The 19,795-nt window shown below is 43.8% G+C and overlaps 2 protein-coding genes across 5 annotated transcripts in view; one reads left to right on the top strand and one right to left on the bottom strand.

Annotated features, from left to right (window-relative positions):
- Window positions 1–3,947, bottom strand: part of mepceb (methylphosphate capping enzyme b) — a 53,559-nt gene extending 49,612 nt beyond the window's left edge. The window contains exons 1-2 of the mRNA XM_064940886.1: window positions 3,758–3,947; window positions 1,069–2,967 (exon numbers count right to left, since the gene is read on the bottom strand). Of these exons, the coding sequence (XP_064796958.1) occupies window positions 1,069–2,919 (1,851 nt within the window). The 5' untranslated portion in view covers window positions 2,920–2,967; window positions 3,758–3,947. The remainder of the gene's footprint in view (window positions 1–1,068; window positions 2,968–3,757) is intronic.
- Window positions 3,948–5,675: 1,728 nt separating this feature from the next.
- The window catches only part of LOC135516530 (zinc finger CW-type PWWP domain protein 1-like), a 49,083-nt gene continuing 34,963 nt past the window's right edge, over window positions 5,676–19,795 (top strand). For 2 of the 4 annotated variants that reach the window (XM_064940883.1, XM_064940882.1), the window contains exons 1-4: window positions 5,676–6,330; window positions 15,910–15,991; window positions 19,150–19,216; window positions 19,298–19,689. In XM_064940883.1, coding sequence (XP_064796955.1) covers window positions 6,049–6,330; window positions 15,910–15,991; window positions 19,150–19,216; window positions 19,298–19,689 — 823 coding nt within the window. In that variant the 5' untranslated portion in view covers window positions 5,676–6,048. The remainder of the gene's footprint in view (window positions 6,331–15,909; window positions 15,992–19,149; window positions 19,217–19,297; window positions 19,690–19,795) is intronic. The other 2 variants (XM_064940884.1, XM_064940885.1) reach the window with 2 other exon arrangements.

Below are 19,795 nucleotides of genomic sequence, written 5' to 3'. Positions count from 1 at the left end.
TTCCTCTCACAACCTTCACCAGCCAGAATGTTAAATCAAATTATATTTCAACTTAAATAACCGGTTGTCCGTGTAGTTTGTATTTTTTTGCAGGTAGGAATGTGAGAAAATATACCCACAGGAAAGGATAATTACAACAACTGTTCAAAGCGCTGGCAGTGTCTTCAGAGTTGTATCACCTGAAGTATGCACACATGAACAAGACACATGAACACGACACATGAACACGACACATGAACACGACACATGAACAAGACACATGAACACGAGCCCAGCTGGTGCAGGTGTTCACATGGTTCTGCTTCAGGTGACAGAAATCTGAAGGCACAACCAGCACTTACAAAAAGACCAACCACATAGACAGACACACAGACACACAGACACACAGACACACAGACAGACAGACAGACAGACAGACAGACAGAGGGGCCACCACACAGACAACCGGTAAAGTTAATATATTATTTTATTCAGCATTCTGGCTCATTTCTGTCAAACAAGGAATAAAATGCAATTCAACATCCGGTTTCCAGGACAGACAGACAGACAGAGGCAGACAGACAGACAGACAGACGTACAGACAGACAGAGGCAGACAGACAGACAGAGGCAGACAGACAGACGTACAGACAGACAGACAGACAGACAGACAGACAGATGTACAGACAGACAGACAGACAGACAGATGTACAGACAGAGGGGCCATCTTGTCCTATAAGATGGAGGCTAGAAGCTTACAGCAGAAACACAGAAAACTCAGACTACTTATACATGTTATAACAGCTCATAGAGGCTGGATATACATGTTATAACAGCTCAAATACCACATGTTCAGTCTGGCTTTCCCCTCAGCTCAGCCCTCTCACTCACCTCTAACTAGGCTGAGTATTTTACATCTCAATTATATTGTTTTATTCTCTTTTTGCTGTACAGGTTTTTTGAAAGTCGCATTAAATCCCATATATTATTATTAGTTCATAATGTCCACCTATGACATACCATATCACCCACCCACACACACACACACACACACACACACACGCTCACACACACACACACTCTCTCTTACCGTTATGAAGGAGACGTTGTTGGGGAATGTTCCAGGTGTTCCGTGGGCCAGGGTGGAGGGGGGGAAGAGGGGGGGAGCAGCCATGGGACCCCGACACACCCTGAAGGAGAGGGGGAACGGAGGGAGAGGGCGACCTACACCCCGGGGGCCACTCGAGGGCGACAGCAACGTCAGGGTTCTCTTCAGTTCCTCTAGAGCGCTACACTCCTCGTTCTGGCCCTCCTCCTCCATCTTCGTCTCAGCTGTACCGGACACCATCTTAGTTCCGCTCTGTGTTCTTCCTTCACTCTGCTCAGCTGTCTCTGCTTTCTGTTTACTTTCTCCCCCTCTCTCCCCTATCCCCTCCTCCCTACCCCTGGCATCCTGTGTGAGTCGTTCGGACAGGAAGTGGCGAATGTTCTGCCTAGCGGCGTGCACCAGCCGCCCGTCCACATCAATACCTAGGATGTGGGCCGGGTTAAAGTGGCGTGCGATGGCCAGGGTCAGATGACCGGTGCTGCAGCCAATGTCCAGCACTGTCTTCCCTCTGAACCAATCGGGTCGAAGCAGGCCCAGACGAGGGTCCTCAAACCGCCCCACCTGCCCATCACGGTAACCGTAGTAACCGTGGTAGCCGTAATAACGGCTGTAGTTGCCGTGCTGGAACCTGTTTTTCTTCTTCTGGGGTTTGTGGCGGAAGGAACTCTGGGGCTGTTGCTGACCTCCCACCACTGACCCTGACCTCTGACCTCTGAGGCCTGATCCTGGCACCAGGGGGGTGTGGAAGGTGTTGGGTGGGGCAGTGGTGAGGGCGGGGGTCGGAGTAACCGACGAATGGTCAGATCTCGTTGAGGTGGTACGCCGCCGTTTACGCTGCCGATGGCCTCCGTCGCCATGGGGACGGGGTTTAGAGGTGGAGCCAAGTGGCGGGTGGGTGTGTCTCCGGGGCAGAATGGGCGGAACTACCTCATCCCGACAGTTGATGGTGGTGTTGAGTTCGTAGGGCAGAGGAGACTGTGGCACTGTGCTTCCAGAGAGGCCCTCTCTGGGAGCCTCCGGTACTGCAGCTAGCTCACCAGTAACGCTGACGCTGGCAGGGAACAGAGCCAACACCTCACCTCCTGTCCCCGAATCACCCCCAGCTTCTACCTTTGACCCCTCAGCCTGTGTGGGGGGTTCAGGCTGCGCCCCCCCCCCTCCTCCTCCGTGGTGACGGTTGCGGTGTCTCTTCCTGTTTTTCATGGGGGAGACCAGCACCCCTCCCCCCTCCTCCCCCTCTCCTCCCCCACTCTTCAGGTTCAGGGGGTCTGTGATGTCACGCGGTACCAGGATCTCTACAGGGTCTCTGGCCCGGGCCGGTAGGGGCGAGGACTTGGGCGTCTCGGCGTTCAGTGTGCGGCTCACCTCCTCATCCATTAGAGAATTGAGGTTCAGCGGGTCAAAAATGTTCCCGCCCAACAGGAAGTTGGAGGGAAGGACGGGGTCTGATTGACTGTCACTGTTGGCGCGACGACGGCGTTTCCCGAAGCCCGGGTGCTTGAAGCTGCCACCCAGGGAGTAGCGCCGCTTCCCCATTCGCTGCTGCTGTCCTGGAGGGAAGACCTGGGGGTTGTTGTGGAGGGGCTGAAGGCCGTTTTTGGTCTTTAGGGGGTGTGTACTTCTTGTTTTGGGGCCATGGGGATGTGGCTGTTCCGTTAGAACCAAACTTCCGGTGAATCCGGGTGGTCCCAGACAGGGAGGGTGAGGGGACATCATTACCCCACCCACCCTGTCCACTCCCCCTCCTCCTGATGCAGGGCCTTCTGGGACAGCAGCGTCGCCCCGCCCATCACGCGGTAGAACAGTCTCTTTGTCCAATGACATCCTGATCATCTTTTTCCTGTGGGAGACACTGCGGGCGCCTCGGCCAATGGCATCGATCTACAGACAGGAAGTGGGAGGAGTTAGGGGTCATTTACACACCAGATTTAAAAAACAGCTGATCTAAGGCAGTATCTCAAATGACACCATATTCCCATTGTTGTGCACTACTTTTGAACTGAGTCAAGCTGCCACACATAGGGCTCTAGTCAGAAGTAGTGCACTATTTAAAAGATAACAGGGAGCCAGCCAAATGAAACACTTCCCTCCAAACCTGTTACTTTTGCATCATTCTCTCTCTCTGACTGTCAGCCTCTCCTCAAGCTGTTCTCACGCCTAGACAGAGATAAGGTGCAGAGCCAAACTATCTAACAGGCCAAGCTCTGTGAGCGGTGTGAGAGTTCTCCAACCTCGCACTCCCCCTCTTTACGTGCCGTGCGTGGCTCCGCCTCCCGCGTATTGAAATAGAACAGCTAATCTGCATAAAAACGTCACTCATTCTCATGAATAATTCAGCAGAAGCGCGAGCTGCGTGGAAAACCGCGCAACCACGCACAGTGAGTGACAGCCGAACGGCCAGGCCCCCTCACACACACACACACACACACACACACACACACACACACACACACACACACACACACACACACACACACACACTGCCTTCCCCGACCGAAGCTGCTCTCTCTCCACGGCGGCTCCCTCCCCCGAGACACTGCTTTAAAAAAGACAACAAAAATACACCCATCAACTGACTTAGATGTTTCCTAACGTTCTCCTACTGCGAGTAAACCTGACCTCATGGACTTCCTACTAAAGTACACGATCAGATCGAAATAATAACACCTACATGAAAGACCCCTTCCGAAGAAAAAAAAATCGTTTGCGTCAGACCATTACATTTTTGTCGTCCTGTCTGATCAGGTATCTGTGTGTGTGTATGTGTGTGTGTGTGTGTGTGTATGTATGTATGTAAGCTACTGAGGTTCTCGCTCTCTAAACTCTGAACCGTTTCTGCAACTGCTTGAGCTGAGCTATTTACCGCTGAGTTTCAACGGAGCCACGCTCTTTATATGCCCCCGCAAACACACACACCATGGGCGACATACTATCCGACCAATAGCTGCTCTCTCTGGGGCCCGACCTCCTCAAAGTGACCAATGGAATCTTAGCCTCGGCCTGGAAAGATGATTATGTCCCGCCTCCTTAGGAGAGGTATCCCCGCCTCTGCCTGTCAGAATTGTCAACTCATCGATTTTGGCGTGTCATTTCGCCCAATAAACGTTAAAATGATGTTAATCAACGCTATATTCGATACAGACACCGACTGAACCACTCAGATCCGTGTTAGTTCAGTCTGTCCGTGTCGAGGAAGTTGTTTGTTAACGACAGAACAGGGATCTGAAACGGACACCCCAGCCCATGTCAACAAGAAGGCAGTTAGCGAAAGCTATATTTTACTGCCGATCGTTTATGAATACCCGCACCAGTTAAACCAGTCAATAGTATGAAAGACAGCATATTTGGTAACGATAGACAACAAAGATGTGTCTTATATTAAGCGGTTCCCCTCCCCCACTTCCCTCCCGCATCTTGCCCATGTGTCAGGAACACGGCTTATGGGTAATGTATTTTTTTCAATACCTGCCAGGACAGTTAAACCAGTCAACAAACAAAACAGTGAACGACAAAACAGTGAACGTTTTGCACAAAACGGGTTGAAAAGTTGCTTAACTCGGAAGACGTAGTTCCCACATGAAACTAGGTAAACTACAAAGCATAGCAACGTCCACGTAGAGGGCACTGCCCATGACAACGGTCCACGGAGAGGGCACTGCCCATAGCAACGTCCACGGAGAGGGCACTGCCCATAGCAACGTCCACAGAGTGGGCACTGCCCATGACAACGTCCACAGAGAGGGCACTGCCCATGACAATGTCCACAGAGTGGGCACTGCCCATAGCAATGTCCATAGAGTGGGCACTGCCCATGACAACGTCCACAGAGTGGGCACTGCCCATAGCATCGTCCACAGAGTGGGTACTGCCTATAGCATCGTCCACAGAGTGGGTACTGCCCATAGCAACGTCCACAGAGTGGGCACTGCCCATAGCAACGTCCACAGAGTGGGCACTGCTCATGACAACGTCCACAGAGTGGGCACTGCCCATAGCAACGTCCACAGAGTGAGCACTGCCCATAGCAATGTCCACAGAGTGGGCACTGCCCATAGCAACGTCCACAGAGTGGGCACTGCCCATGACAACGTCCACAGAGTGCGCACTGCCCACAGCAACGCCCACAGAGTGGGCACTGCCCATAGCAACGTCCACAGAGTGGGCACTGCCCATGGAACTGGCCAAACAGAACGCTCTCAGAAGTGGCGGTAAAACCGTCGCGAGGCCGTACCAGAGTAGCGGTGCTTGCTGGCTACTGAACCACCTCACACTCCGACTTTAGTCATTCAACAATTAACCGAGATTATATACCGGTGTTTAACTGGAAAGGCGAGAGCTACACCAAAGATACATCTCACTTAAAGAAAATGGAAACAGTTTCGGGTAAATAGCAAACGTTAGTTAGGTAGTGAAGTAAGCAATGTTAGTTGGTCAGTGTGCCGATAGATAGCCAGCTAGCTAGATGCCGTTAGCTTAGCAAGATAACTCGAGCCAGCTTGCTAAATTAGATAGCTTTCAGTTTAGCTAGGTTAACGTCGTTAGTCCTTTGGCTAGGTAACTTTCCGTTAGCTAGCTAAGTTAGTTGAGGATTGTTGCTAACGTTATGTAACTAGCTAGCTAATTTGCTAGCAGCTAATTACATATCTAACTACATTGCTAACTTGGCTAGCTTTGTATTTTGTCGACATGTTGACAGACTGCACCATGACATGTTTTTGGTAACATTACACAGGTCAGAAAGAGAAGGCAAAGTTTGCCCCGCTGGTGCACCGTGAGAAGAAGCCAGGGCATGGAGAGAAAGGAGGGGGGAAAAGGAGTGAGAATAAGTGGAAAGGAGAGGGGGGTGGAAACAAGGAGAGAAACATTGATGTAGGAAAGAAGACAGGAGAATCACGTGAAGGAGAGAGAGGAGTAGAGAGCAAGGGTGAGGCCTCTGGGTTAGAGAAGAAAAGAGGAGAACGGATGAAGAAAGAAGGGAAGAAGAAGACGCCAGATACAGAAAAAGTGAGGGCTGCAGATAAAGGGGTTCCCCAGCAACATGAATGTAAAGGACAGAGAGGAGGAGGAGAGGGAGCGAAGGAGAATAAAAAACAGAAAAATAAGGAAGACCTATCCAGGAAGGAAACAGATAAAGGGAAGGAGGGATTGAATGTGAAAAAGAAGAAGAAAGAGAATGAGAAGGTCAGGAAGGAAGGGAAAGAGACGAAAATGAAGAGACCGAGGGATGAGACAGAGAGCAATAAGGTAGGAGTAGAGAATAGTTATTGTGACAGGAATACAGTTAGTGTTCCTTACTTGACCAGTAGGATACAGTTAGTGTTCCTTACTTAACCAGTAGGATACAGTTAGTAGGCCTTACTTAACCAGTAGGATACAGTTAGTGTTCCTTACTTAACCAGTAGGATACAGTTAGTAGGCCTTCCTCAACCAGTAGGATACAGTTAGTAGGCCTTACTTAACCAGTAGGATACAGTTAGTAGGTCTTACTTAACCAGTAGGATACAGTTAGTAGGCCTTACTTAACCAGTACGATATAGTTAATAGGCCTTACTTAACCAGTAGGATATAGTTAATAGGCCTTACTTAACCAGTAGGATACCGTTAGTAGGCCTTACTTAGTCAGTACTAATATAGTTAGTCGGCCTTACTTAACCAGTAGGATACAGTTAGTGTTCCTTACTTAACCAGTAGGATACTGTTAGTGTTCCTTACTTAACCAGTAGGATACTGTTAGTGTTCCTTACTTAACCAGTATGATACAGTTAGTGTTCCTTACTTAACCAGTAGGATACAGTTAGTGTTCCTTATTTAACCAGTAGGATACAGTTAGTAGGCCTTACTTAACCAGTATGATACAGTTAGTGTTCCTTATTTAACCAGTAGGATACAGTTAGTAGGCCTTACTTAACCAGTATGATACAGTTAGTAGGCCTTACTTAACCAGTAGGATACAGTTAGTAGGTCTTACTTAACCAGTAGGATACAGTTAGTGTTCCTTACTTAACCAGTAGGATACAGTTCATAGGCCTTACTTAACCAGTAGGACACAGTTAGTGTTCCTTACTTAACCAGTAGGATATAGTTAGTAGGCCTTACTTAACCAGTATGATACAGTTAGTGTTCCTTACTTAACCAGTAGGATACAGATAGTGTTCCTTACTTAACCAGTAGGATACTGTTAGTGTTCCTTACTTAACCAGTAGGATACAGTCAGTAGGCCTTACTTAACCAGTACGATATAGTTAATAGGCCTTACTTAACCAGTAGGATATAGTTAATAGGCCTTACTTAACCAGTAGGATACCGTTAGTAGGCCTTACTTAGTCAGTACTAATATAGTTAGTCGGCCTTACTTAACCAGTAGGATACAGTTAGTGTTCCTTACTTAACCAGTAGGATACAGTTAGTAGGCCTTCCTCAACCAGTAGGATACAGTTAGTAGGCCTTACTTAACCAGTATGATACAGTTAGTAGGTCTTACTTAACCAGTGGGATACAGTTAGTAGGCCTTACTTAACCAGTACGATATAGTTAATAGGCCTTACTTAACCAGTAGGATATAGTTAATAGGCCTTACTTAACCAGTAGGATACCGTTAGTAGGCCTTACTTAACCAGTAGGATACCGTTAGTAGGCCTTACTTAGTCAGTACTAATATAGTTAGTCGGCCTTACTTAACCAGTAGGATACAGTTAGTGTTCCTTACTTAACCAGTAGGATACTGTTAGTGTTCCTTACTTAACCAGTAGGATACAGTTAGTGTTCCTTATTTAACCAGTAGGATACAGTTAGTAGGCCTTACTTAACCAGTATGATACAGTTAGTGTTCCTTATTTAACCAGTAGGATACAGTTAGTAGGCCTTACTTAACCAGTATGATACAGTTAGTAGGCCTTACTTAACCAGTAGGATACAGTTAGTAGGTCTTACTTAACCAGTAGGATACGTTAGTGTTCCTTACTTAACCAGTAGGATACAGTTCATAGGCCTTACTTAACCAGTAGGACACAGTTAGTGTTCCTTACTTAACCAGTAGGATATAGTTAGTAGGCCTTACTTAACCAGTATGATACAGTTAGTGTTCCTTACTTAACCAGTAGGATACAGATAGTGTTCCTTACTTAACCAGTAGGATACAGTTAGTGTTCCTTACTTAACCAGTAGGATACAGTTAGTGTTCCTTACTTAACCAGTGGGATACAGTTAGTGTTCCTTACATGACCAGTAGGATACAGTTAGTGTTCCTTACTTAACCAGTAGGATACAGTTAGTAGGCCTTACTTAACCAGTCGGATACAGTTAGTAGGTCTTACTTAACCAGTAGGATACAGTTAGTGTTCCTTACTTAACCAGTAGGATACAGTTAGTGTTCCTTACTTAACCAGTAGGATACAGTTCGTAGGCCTTACTTAACCAGTAGGATACAGTTAGTGTTCCTTACTTAACCAGTGGGATACAGTTAGTGTTCCTTACTTGACCAGTAGGATACAGTTAGTGTTCCTTACTTAACCAGTAGGATACAGTTAGTAGGCCTTACTTAACCAGTCGGATACAGTTAGTAGTTCTTACTTAACCAGTAGGATACAGTTAGTGTTCCTTACTTAACCAGTAGGATACAGTTCGTAGGCCTTACTTAACCAGTATGATACAGTTAGTAGGTCTTACTTAACCAGTAGGATACAGTTAGTGTTCCTTACTTAACCAGTAGGATACAGTTCGTAGGCCTTACTTAACCAGTAGGATACAGTTAGCGTTCCTTACTTAACCAGTAGGATACAGTTAGTAGGCCTTACTTAACCAGTAGGATACAGGTAGTAGGCTTACTTAATCAGTATGATGCAGTTAGTAGGCCTTACTTAACCAGTAGGATACAGTTAGTGTTCCTTACTTAACCAGTAGGATACAGTTAGTGTTCCTTACTTAACCAGTGGGATACAGTTAGTGTTCCTTACATGACCAGTAGGATACAGTTAGTGTTCCTTACTTAACCAGTAGGATACAGTTAGTAGGCCTTACTTAACCAGTCGGATACAGTTAGTAGGTCTTACTTAACCAGTAGGATACAGTTAGTGTTCCTTACTTAACCAGTAGGATACAGTTAGTGTTCCTTACTTAACCAGTAGGATACAGTTCGTAGGCCTTACTTAACCAGTAGGATACAGTTAGTGTTCCTTACTTAACCAGTGGGATACAGTTAGTGTTCCTTACTTGACCAGTAGGATACAGTTAGTGTTCCTTACTTAACCAGTAGGATACAGTTAGTAGGCCTTACTTAACCAGTCGGATACAGTTAGTAGTTCTTACTTAACCAGTAGGATACAGTTAGTAGGCCTTACTTAACCAGTAGGATACAGTTCGTAGGCCTTACTTAACCAGTATGATACAGTTAGTAGGTCTTACTTAACCAGTAGGATACAGTTAGTGTTCCTTACTTAACCAGTAGGATACAGTTCGTAGGCCTTACTTAACCAGTAGGATACAGTTAGCGTTCCTTACTTAACCAGTAGGATACAGTTAGTAGGCCTTACTTAACCAGTAGGATACAGGTAGTAGGCCTTACTTAATCAGTATGATGCAGTTAGTAGGCCTTACTTAACCAGTAGGATACAGTTAGTGTTCCTTACTTAACCAGTAGGATACAGTTAGTGTTCCTTACTTAACCAGTAGGATACTGTTAGTGTTCCTTACTTAACCAGTAGGATATAGTTAGTGTTCCTTACTTAACCAGTAGGATACAGTTAGTGTTCCTTACTTAACCAGTAGGATACTGTTAGTGTTCCTTACTTAACCAGTAGGATATAGTTAGTAGGCCTTACTTAACCAGTATGATACAGTTAGTGTTCCTTACTTAACCAGTAGGATACAGTTAGTGTTCCTTACTTAACCAGTAGGATACAGTTAGTAGGCCTTACTTAACCAGTAGGATATAGTTAGTAGGTCTTACTTAACCAGTAGGATACAGTTAGTGTTCCTTACTTAACCAGTAGGATACAGTTAGTAGGCCTTCCTCAACCAGTAGGATACAGTTAGTAGGCCTTACTTAACCAGTATGATACAGTTAGTAGGTCTTACTTAACCAGTGGGATACAGTTAGTAGGCCTTACTTAACCAGTACGATATAGTTAATAGGCCTTACTTAACCAGTAGGATATAGTTAATAGGCCTTACTTAACCAGTAGGATACCGTTAGTAGGCCTTACTTAACCAGTAGGATACCGTTAGTAGGCCTTACTTAGTCAGTACTAATATAGTTAGTCGGCCTTACTTAACCAGTAGGATACAGTTAGTGTTCCTTACTTAACCAGTAGGATACTGTTAGTGTTCCTTACTTAACCAGTAGGATACAGTTAGTGTTCCTTATTTAACCAGTAGGATACAGTTAGTAGGCCTTACTTAACCAGTATGATACAGTTAGTGTTCCTTATTTAACCAGTAGGATACAGTTAGTAGGCCTTACTTAACCAGTATGATACAGTTAGTAGGCCTTACTTAACCAGTAGGATACAGTTAGTAGGTCTTACTTAACCAGTAGGATACGTTAGTGTTCCTTACTTAACCAGTAGGATACAGTTCATAGGCCTTACTTAACCAGTAGGACACAGTTAGTGTTCCTTACTTAACCAGTAGGATATAGTTAGTAGGCCTTACTTAACCAGTATGATACAGTTAGTGTTCCTTACTTAACCAGTAGGATACAGATAGTGTTCCTTACTTAACCAGTAGGATACAGTTAGTGTTCCTTACTTAACCAGTAGGATACAGTTAGTGTTCCTTACTTAACCAGTGGGATACAGTTAGTGTTCCTTACATGACCAGTAGGATACAGTTAGTGTTCCTTACTTAACCAGTAGGATACAGTTAGTAGGCCTTACTTAACCAGTCGGATACAGTTAGTAGGTCTTACTTAACCAGTAGGATACAGTTAGTGTTCCTTACTTAACCAGTAGGATACAGTTAGTGTTCCTTACTTAACCAGTAGGATACAGTTCGTAGGCCTTACTTAACCAGTAGGATACAGTTAGTGTTCCTTACTTAACCAGTGGGATACAGTTAGTGTTCCTTACTTGACCAGTAGGATACAGTTAGTGTTCCTTACTTAACCAGTAGGATACAGTTAGTAGGCCTTACTTAACCAGTCGGATACAGTTAGTAGTTCTTACTTAACCAGTAGGATACAGTTAGTGTTCCTTACTTAACCAGTAGGATACAGTTCGTAGGCCTTACTTAACCAGTATGATACAGTTAGTAGGTCTTACTTAACCAGTAGGATACAGTTAGTGTTCCTTACTTAACCAGTAGGATACAGTTCGTAGGCCTTACTTAACCAGTAGGATACAGGTAGTAGGCTTACTTAATCAGTATGATGCAGTTAGTAGGCCTTACTTAACCAGTAGGATACAGTTAGTGTTCCTTACTTAACCAGTAGGATACAGTTAGTGTTCCTTACTTAACCAGTGGGATACAGTTAGTGTTCCTTACATGACCAGTAGGATACAGTTAGTGTTCCTTACTTAACCAGTAGGATACAGTTAGTAGGCCTTACTTAACCAGTCGGATACAGTTAGTAGGTCTTACTTAACCAGTAGGATACAGTTAGTGTTCCTTACTTAACCAGTAGGATACAGTTAGTGTTCCTTACTTAACCAGTAGGATACAGTTCGTAGGCCTTACTTAACCAGTAGGATACAGTTAGTGTTCCTTACTTAACCAGTGGGATACAGTTAGTGTTCCTTACTTGACCAGTAGGATACAGTTAGTGTTCCTTACTTAACCAGTAGGATACAGTTAGTAGGCCTTACTTAACCAGTCGGATACAGTTAGTAGTTCTTACTTAACCAGTAGGATACAGTTAGTAGGCCTTACTTAACCAGTAGGATACAGTTCGTAGGCCTTACTTAACCAGTATGATACAGTTAGTAGGTCTTACTTAACCAGTAGGATACAGTTAGTGTTCCTTACTTAACCAGTAGGATACAGTTCGTAGGCCTTACTTAACCAGTAGGATACAGTTAGCGTTCCTTACTTAACCAGTAGGATACAGTTAGTAGGCCTTACTTAACCAGTAGGATACAGGTAGTAGGCCTTACTTAATCAGTATGATGCAGTTAGTAGGCCTTACTTAACCAGTAGGATACAGTTAGTGTTCCTTACTTAACCAGTAGGATACAGTTAGTGTTCCTTACTTAACCAGTAGGATACTGTTAGTGTTCCTTACTTAACCAGTAGGATATAGTTAGTGTTCCTTACTTAACCAGTAGGATACAGTTAGTGTTCCTTACTTAACCAGTAGGATACTGTTAGTGTTCCTTACTTAACCAGTAGGATATAGTTAGTAGGCCTTACTTAACCAGTATGATACAGTTAGTGTTCCTTACTTAACCAGTAGGATACAGTTAGTGTTCCTTACTTAACCAGTAGGATACAGTTAGTAGGCCTTACTTAACCAGTAGGATATAGTTAGTAGGTCTTACTTAACCAGTAGGATACAGTTAGTGTTCCTTACTTAACCAGTAGGATACAGTTCGTAGGCCTTACTTAACCAGTAGGACACAGTTAGTGTTCCTTACTTAACCAGTAGGATACAGTTAGTGTTCCTTACTTAACCAGTGGGATACAGTTAGTGTTCCTTACTTGACCAGTAGGATACAGTTAGTGTTCCTTACTTAACAAGTAGGATACAGTTAGTAGGCCTTACTTAACCAGTCGGATACAGTTAGTAGTTCTTACTTAACCAGTAGGATACAGTTAGTGTTCCTTACTTAACCAGTAGGATACAGTTCGTAGGCCTTACTTAACCAGTAGGATACAGTTAGTGTTCCTTACTTAACCAGTCGGATACAGTTCGTAGGCCTTACTTAACCAGTAGGATACAGTTAGCGTTCCTTACTTAACCAGTAGGATACAGTTAGTAGGCCTTACTTAACCAGTAGGATACAGTTAGTAGGCCTTACTTAATCAGTATGATGCAGTTAGTAGGCCTTACTTAACCAGTAGGATACAGTTAGTGTTCCTTAATTAACCAGTAGGATACAGTTAGTGTTCCTTACTTAACCAGTAGGATACTGTTAGTGTTCCTTACTTAACCAGTAGGATATAGTTAGTGTTCCTTACTTAACCAGTAGGATACTGTTAGTGTTCCTTACTTAACCAGTAGGATATAGTTAGTAGGCCTTACTTAACCAGTATGATACAGTTAGTGTTCCTTACTTAACCAGTAGGATACAGTTAGTGTACCTTACTTAACCAGTAGGATACAGTTAGTGTTCCTTACTTAACCAGTAGGATACAGTTAGTAGGCCTTACTTAACCAGTAGGATACAGTTAGTGTTCCTTACTTAACCAGTAGGATACAGTTAGTAGGCCTTACTTAACCAGTAGGATATAGTTAGTAGGCCTTACTTAGTCAGTACTCATATAGTTAGTAGGCCTTACTTAACCAGTAGGATACAGTTAGTGTTCCTTACTTAACCAGTATGATACAGTTAGTGTTCCTTACTTACCCAGTAGTAATACAGTTAGTTGTCCTTACTTAGTACTCCTTAATTAGCCAGTAGTAAGTATGACAATGCTATAGTGTAGTTTCATGTAAGCCAGGGGGATGTGCTAGCAAGGGCACGTGTATATAAACGTGGTATGTTCCAAATAAACAGTGGGGGTATGCCGTACCGGTAAACATCAGCCTATCACAATAATGAAAGCCAAATTAAAAGGTATTACACCATTATTTATCATTACAGCATGTCAGAGGCATGACGAATGACTGAGTAGACTAGACAACAGGTTGTGTAGCCTACGCTCCAAAATGCCATGTGGTTCATGAGAACACAGAAATTAAACCGACACCGAGATGTGCGCAGACAGCAGTGGACATCAATTCTGGCCTCATGTCATTACACTTTGTGGGGTTTTGTGTAACATGTGTCTCTTTCCAGTCACCACTGTTTGGAGGCTGGACTTTTGTAAAATGTAAAATAAAAAATGTGTGACATTACATGGGTGTAATGTTTACAGATTATTAGGGTTGTGGGAGGGGGGGTTGACTGCGGAGATTATGTGTATGGGGGGTCAGAGATGACTTGGCTGGGCTAGGATGACTGGAGTCTTTGGCCATTTTTGGGGCCCTCTGACACTGCCTGGTATAGAGGTCCTGGATGACAGGAAGCTTGGCCCCAGTGATGTACTGGGCCGTACACACTACCCTCTGTAGAGCCTTGCTGTTGGAGGTCGAGCAGTTGCCATACCAGGCGGTGATGCATCCAGTCAGGATGCTGTCGATGGTGCAGCTGTCAAACCTTTTGAAGATCTGAGGACCTATGCCATATATTTTCAGTGTCCTGAAGGGGAATAGGTGTTGTCGTGCCCTCTTCACAACTGTCTTGGTGTGTTTGAACCATGATAGTTTGTTGGTAATGTGGAAACCAAGGAACTTGAAGCTCTCAAATTGCTCCACGACAGCCCCGTCAATGAGAATGGGGGCATGCTTTGCCCTTCTTTTCCTGTAGTCCACGATCATCCCCTTTCCTTGATCACATTGAGGGAGAGGTTATTGTCCTGGCACCACACTTCCAGGTCTCTGACCTCCCTATAGGCTCATCGTTGTCGGTGATCAGCGTGTGTTGTTACCTAATCTTACCACCTGGGGGCGGCCTGTCAGGAAGTCCAGGATCCAGTTGCAGAGGGAGGTGTTTAGTCCCAGGGTCCTTAGCTTAGTGATGAGCTTTGTGGACGCTGTGGTGTTGAACACTGAGCTGTAGTCAATGAACAGCATTCTCATGTAGGTGTTCCTTTTGTCCAAGTGGGAAAAGGTAGTGTTGAGTGAGAGTTGCAAAGAAAAAGCCACATCTCAGACTGGCCAATACAAATAAAAGATTAAGATGGGCAAAAGAACACAGACACTGGACAGAGGAACTCTGCCTAGAAGGCCAACATCCCAGAGTCGCCTTTTCACTGTTGACGTTGAGACTGGTGTTTTGAGGGTACTATTTAATGACACTGACAGTTCTGTGAAGGGAGTAGTACACAGCGTTGTACGAGATCTTCAGTTTCTTGGCAATTACTCACATGGAATAGCCTTCATTTCTCAGAACATGAATAGACTGACAGGTTTCAGAAGAAAGGTATTTGTTTTTGGCCATTTTAAGCCTGTAATTGAACCCACAAATGCTGATTCTCCAGATACTCAACTAGTCTAAAGAAGGCCAGTTTTATTGCTTATTTAATCAGGAAAACAGTTTTCAGCTGTGCTAAAATAATTGCAAAAGGGTTTTCTAATGATCAATTAGCCTTTTAAAATGATAAACTTGGATTAGCTAACCCAACGTGCCATTGGAACACAGGAGTGATGGTTGCTGATAATGGGCCTCTGTACGCCTATTTAGATATTCCATTATAAATCAGCCGTTCCAGCCACAATAGTCAATTACAACATTAACAATGTCTACACTGTATTTCTGATCAATTTGATGTTATTTTAATGGACAAAAAATGTGCTTTTCTTTCAAAAACAAGGACAATTCTAAGTGACCCCAAACTTTTGAACAATTATTTGATGGCCCTCCCTCTTTCCTGGCCTCTCTCTCTCTACTTCCCTTTCTCTCTCCCTCCTGTCCCGACCTTTTCTTCATTCTCTCTCCCTCCTCTATGAGTTTAGGATGGACACAATTGACCACAGTTCTGCCCATTAAAAACAGTTGGCATTAGCATGCCTATGTAGAAGCATGTGTTAGCTTAGCATTTGTTAGCATTACCATGAAGATGAGGAGCATATACACTCACTTTTTAATCAGTGCACCAAACCTGTAGTTCTCTCTCTCCTCCCTCCAGGTGCTCCCTCTAACAGACAGTCAGTATGATGATATATTTGATAGTGCTACGACTCTGGAGACACCTGTAGACAACTGTCTGGGTGGGTAACTAACACTACCACAACAACTGTCTGGGTAACTAACACTACCACAACAACTGTCTGGGTGGGTAACTAACACTACCACAACAACTGTCTGAGTGGGTAACTAACACTACCACAACAACTGTCTGGGTAACTAACACTATCACAACAACTGTCTGAGTGGGTAACTAACACTATCACAACAACTGTCTGAGTGGGTAACTAACACTACCACAACAACTGTCTGAGTGGGTAACTAACACTACCACAACAACTGTCTGAGTGGGTAACTAACTAACATTATCACAACTGTCTGAGTGGGTAACTAACATTATCACAACTGTCTGAGTGGGTAACTAACACTACCACAACAACTGTCTGGGTAACTAACACTACCACAACAACTGTCTGAGTGGGTAACTAACACTACCACAACAACTGTCTGGGTAACTAACACTACCACAACAACTGTCTGGGTAACTAACACTACCACAACAACTGTCTGAGTGGGTAACTAACTAACATTATCACAACTGTCTGAGTGGGTAACTAACACTACCACAACAACTGTCTGGGTAACTAACACTCTCACAACAACTGTCTGGGTAACTAACACTATCACAACAACTGTCTGGGTAACTAACACTACCACAACAACTGTCTGGGTAACTAACACTACCACAACAACTGTCTGAGTGGGTAACTAACATTATCACAACTGTCTGAGTGGGTAACTAACACTACCACAACATCTGTCTGAGTGGGTAACTAACACTACCACAACAACTGTCTGGGTAGTTAACACTACCACAACATCTGTCTGAGTGGGTAACTAACTAACATTATCACGACTGTCTGAGTGGGTAACTAACACTACCACAACAACTGTCTGAGTGGGTAACTAACACTACCACAACAACTGTCTGAGTGGGTAACTAACACTACCACAACAACTGTCTGGGTAACTAATTAATTAATTTATTTCACTGTTTATATCTTTATTCTCGTTACAGTTACATACACTTAGGTTGGAGTCATTAAAACTAGTTTACATACACTCAGGTTGGAGTCATTAAAACTAGTTTACATACACTTAGGTTGGAGTCATTAAAACTAGTTTACATACACTTAGGTTGGAGTCATTAAAACTAGTTTACATACACTTAGGTTGGAGTCATTAAAACTAGTTTACATACACTGATGTTGGAGTCATTAAAACTCATTTTTCAACCACTCCACAAAGGTCTTGTTAACAAACTATAGTTTTCTTAAGTCAGTTAGGACATCTACTTTGTGCATGACACAAGTCATTTTTCCAACAATTTTTTACAGACAGATTATACAGTTGAAGTTTAAAGTTTACATACACCTTAGCCAACTATATTTAAACTCTGTTTTTCACAATTCCTGACATTTAATACTTATAACGAATCCCTGTTTTAGGTCAGTTAAGATCACCACTTTATTTTAAGAATGTGAAATGTCAGAATAATAGTAGAGAGAATGATTTATTTCAGTTTTTATTTATTTCACCGCATTCCCAGTGAGTCAGAAATGTACATACACTCAATTAGTATTTGGTAGCATTGCCTTTAAATTGTTTAACTTGGGTCAAACGTTTCGGGTAGCCTTCCACAAGCTTCCCACAATAAGTTGGGTGAGTTTTGGCCCATTCCTCCTGACAGAGCTGGTCTAACTGAGTCAGGTTTGTAGGCCTCCTTGCTCGCACATGCTTTTTCAGTTCTGCCCACAAATGTTCTATAGGATTGAGGTCAGGGCTTTGTGATGGACACTCCAATACCTTGACTTTGTTGTCCTTACGCAATTTTGCCACAACTTGGGGTCATTGTCCATTTGGAAGACCCATTTGCGACTAAGCTTTAACTTCCTGACTGATGTCTTGAGAACTTGCTTCAATGTATCCACATAATGTTCCTACCTCATGATGCCATCTATTTTTTGAAGTGTACCAGTCCCTCCTGCAGCAAAGCACCCCCACAACATGATGCTGCCACCCCCGTGCTTCACGGTTGGTGTTCTTCGGCTTGCAAGCCTCCCCCTTTTTCCTCCAAACATGACGATGGTCATTATGCCAAACAGTTATATTTTTGTTTCATCAGACCAGAGTGCATTTCTCCAAAAAGTACGATCTTTGTCCCCATGTGCAGTTGCAAACCGTAGACGGGCTTTTTGATGGCGGTTTTGGAGCAGTGGCTTCTTCCTTGCTGAGCGGCCTTTCAGGTTATGTTGATATAGGACTCGTTTTACTGTGGATATAGATACTTTTGTACCTGTTTCCTCCAGCATCTTCACAAGGTCCTTTGCTGTTGTTCTGGGATTGATTTGCACTTTTCGCACCAAAGTACATTCATCTCTAGGAGACATAATGCGTCTCCTTCCTGAGCAGTGAGACGGCTGCGTGGTCCCATGGTGTTTATACTTGCGTACTATTATTTGTACAGATGAATGTGGTACCTTTAGGCATTTGGAAATTGCTCCCAAGGATGAACCAGACTTGTGGAGGTCTACAATTATTTTTCTGGTCGTGGCTGATTTATTCAGATTTTCCCATGATGTCAAGCAAAGAGGCAGTGAGTTTGAAGGTTGGCCTTGAAATACATCCACAGGTATACCTCCAATTGACTGAAATCATGTCAATTAGCCTATCAGAAGCTTCTAAAGCCATGACATCATTTTCTGGAATTTTCCAAGCTGTTTAAAGGCAGTCAACTTAGTGTATGTAAACTTCTGACCCACTGGAATTGTGATACAGTGAATTATAAGTGAAATAATCTGTCTGTAAACAATTGTTTTAAAAATGACTTGTGTCATGCACAAAGTAGATGTCCTAACCGACTTGCCAAAACTATAGTTTGTTAAACAAGAAATTTGTGGAGTCGTTGAAAAACGAGTTTTAATGACTCCAACCTAAGTGTTTGTAAACTTCTGACTTCAACTGTATCACTTGTCATTTCACTCTATCGTTTTCTCATAGAAGAAGAGACTTGACCCTTCACAGTGGAAAAGACTAGATATGTTACTCATTCAGAAGAATCACAGCAGTGATTGTAGGAGATGTTTAACTCTTTACCCTGTGGGTGAGAGTGTGTGTGTATGTTTGTGTCATTGTGTGTGTGTGTGTATGTTTGTGTGATTGTGTGTGTGTGTGTGTGTAGAGGATGCCAGAGCTGTGCTGAGTGAGGTGGAGTTACTGCAGGCGACCATTGACCAGGTCTCTCTCAGGTAAAACACCTTTACTAGAACCATAATGTGTAACTAGAGATGAAATAGGGGTTGTTTTGCTACAATGGTGTTTCTGAACAGGGAGGAGGAACAGCCTCCCAGGAGAGTGTCTGGTGAGAGAAAGACTGCAGCGTCCGGCTCACACACACAGAGGAAGAGGAAGAGAAGAAGGGAGGAAGAGGAAGACAGCGACTCCAGTGCAGAATGTGGGTATTTTATCCTCTATCTCTTCCTTGTTCTCACTTTCTCTACCTCTCATTCTCTCCCTATTTCCCCCACTGTCTGTCTCCTATTTCCTCTTCTTTCTGTCTTTCTCCCCTTCGTTCTCTCTCCCCCCTCCTCACCCCCATGTCCTCCTCTAGTTGATCAGTGGGTTCAGTGTAGTAGGTCTGTCTGTGGGAAATGGAGAAGAGTAGAGAGACACGTTGACCTGGCTGCCCTTCCCAGCGACTGGACCTGTATTCACGACACAGGTACACACACACCACCATACAGTGATTCGACCTCTGCTTACACTCAGCATCAGAAAATGTTGACATTGAACCAATGACATTTGGTTGATTTGTCAACAAACATGAA

The sequence above is a fragment of the Oncorhynchus masou genome, chromosome 27 (genome assembly GCF_036934945.1).
Source record: "Oncorhynchus masou masou isolate Uvic2021 chromosome 27, UVic_Omas_1.1, whole genome shotgun sequence".
In the NCBI taxonomy this organism is placed as follows: Eukaryota; Metazoa; Chordata; class Actinopteri; order Salmoniformes; family Salmonidae; genus Oncorhynchus; species Oncorhynchus masou.
This window is presented reverse-complemented; position numbering and strand designations above follow the sequence as displayed.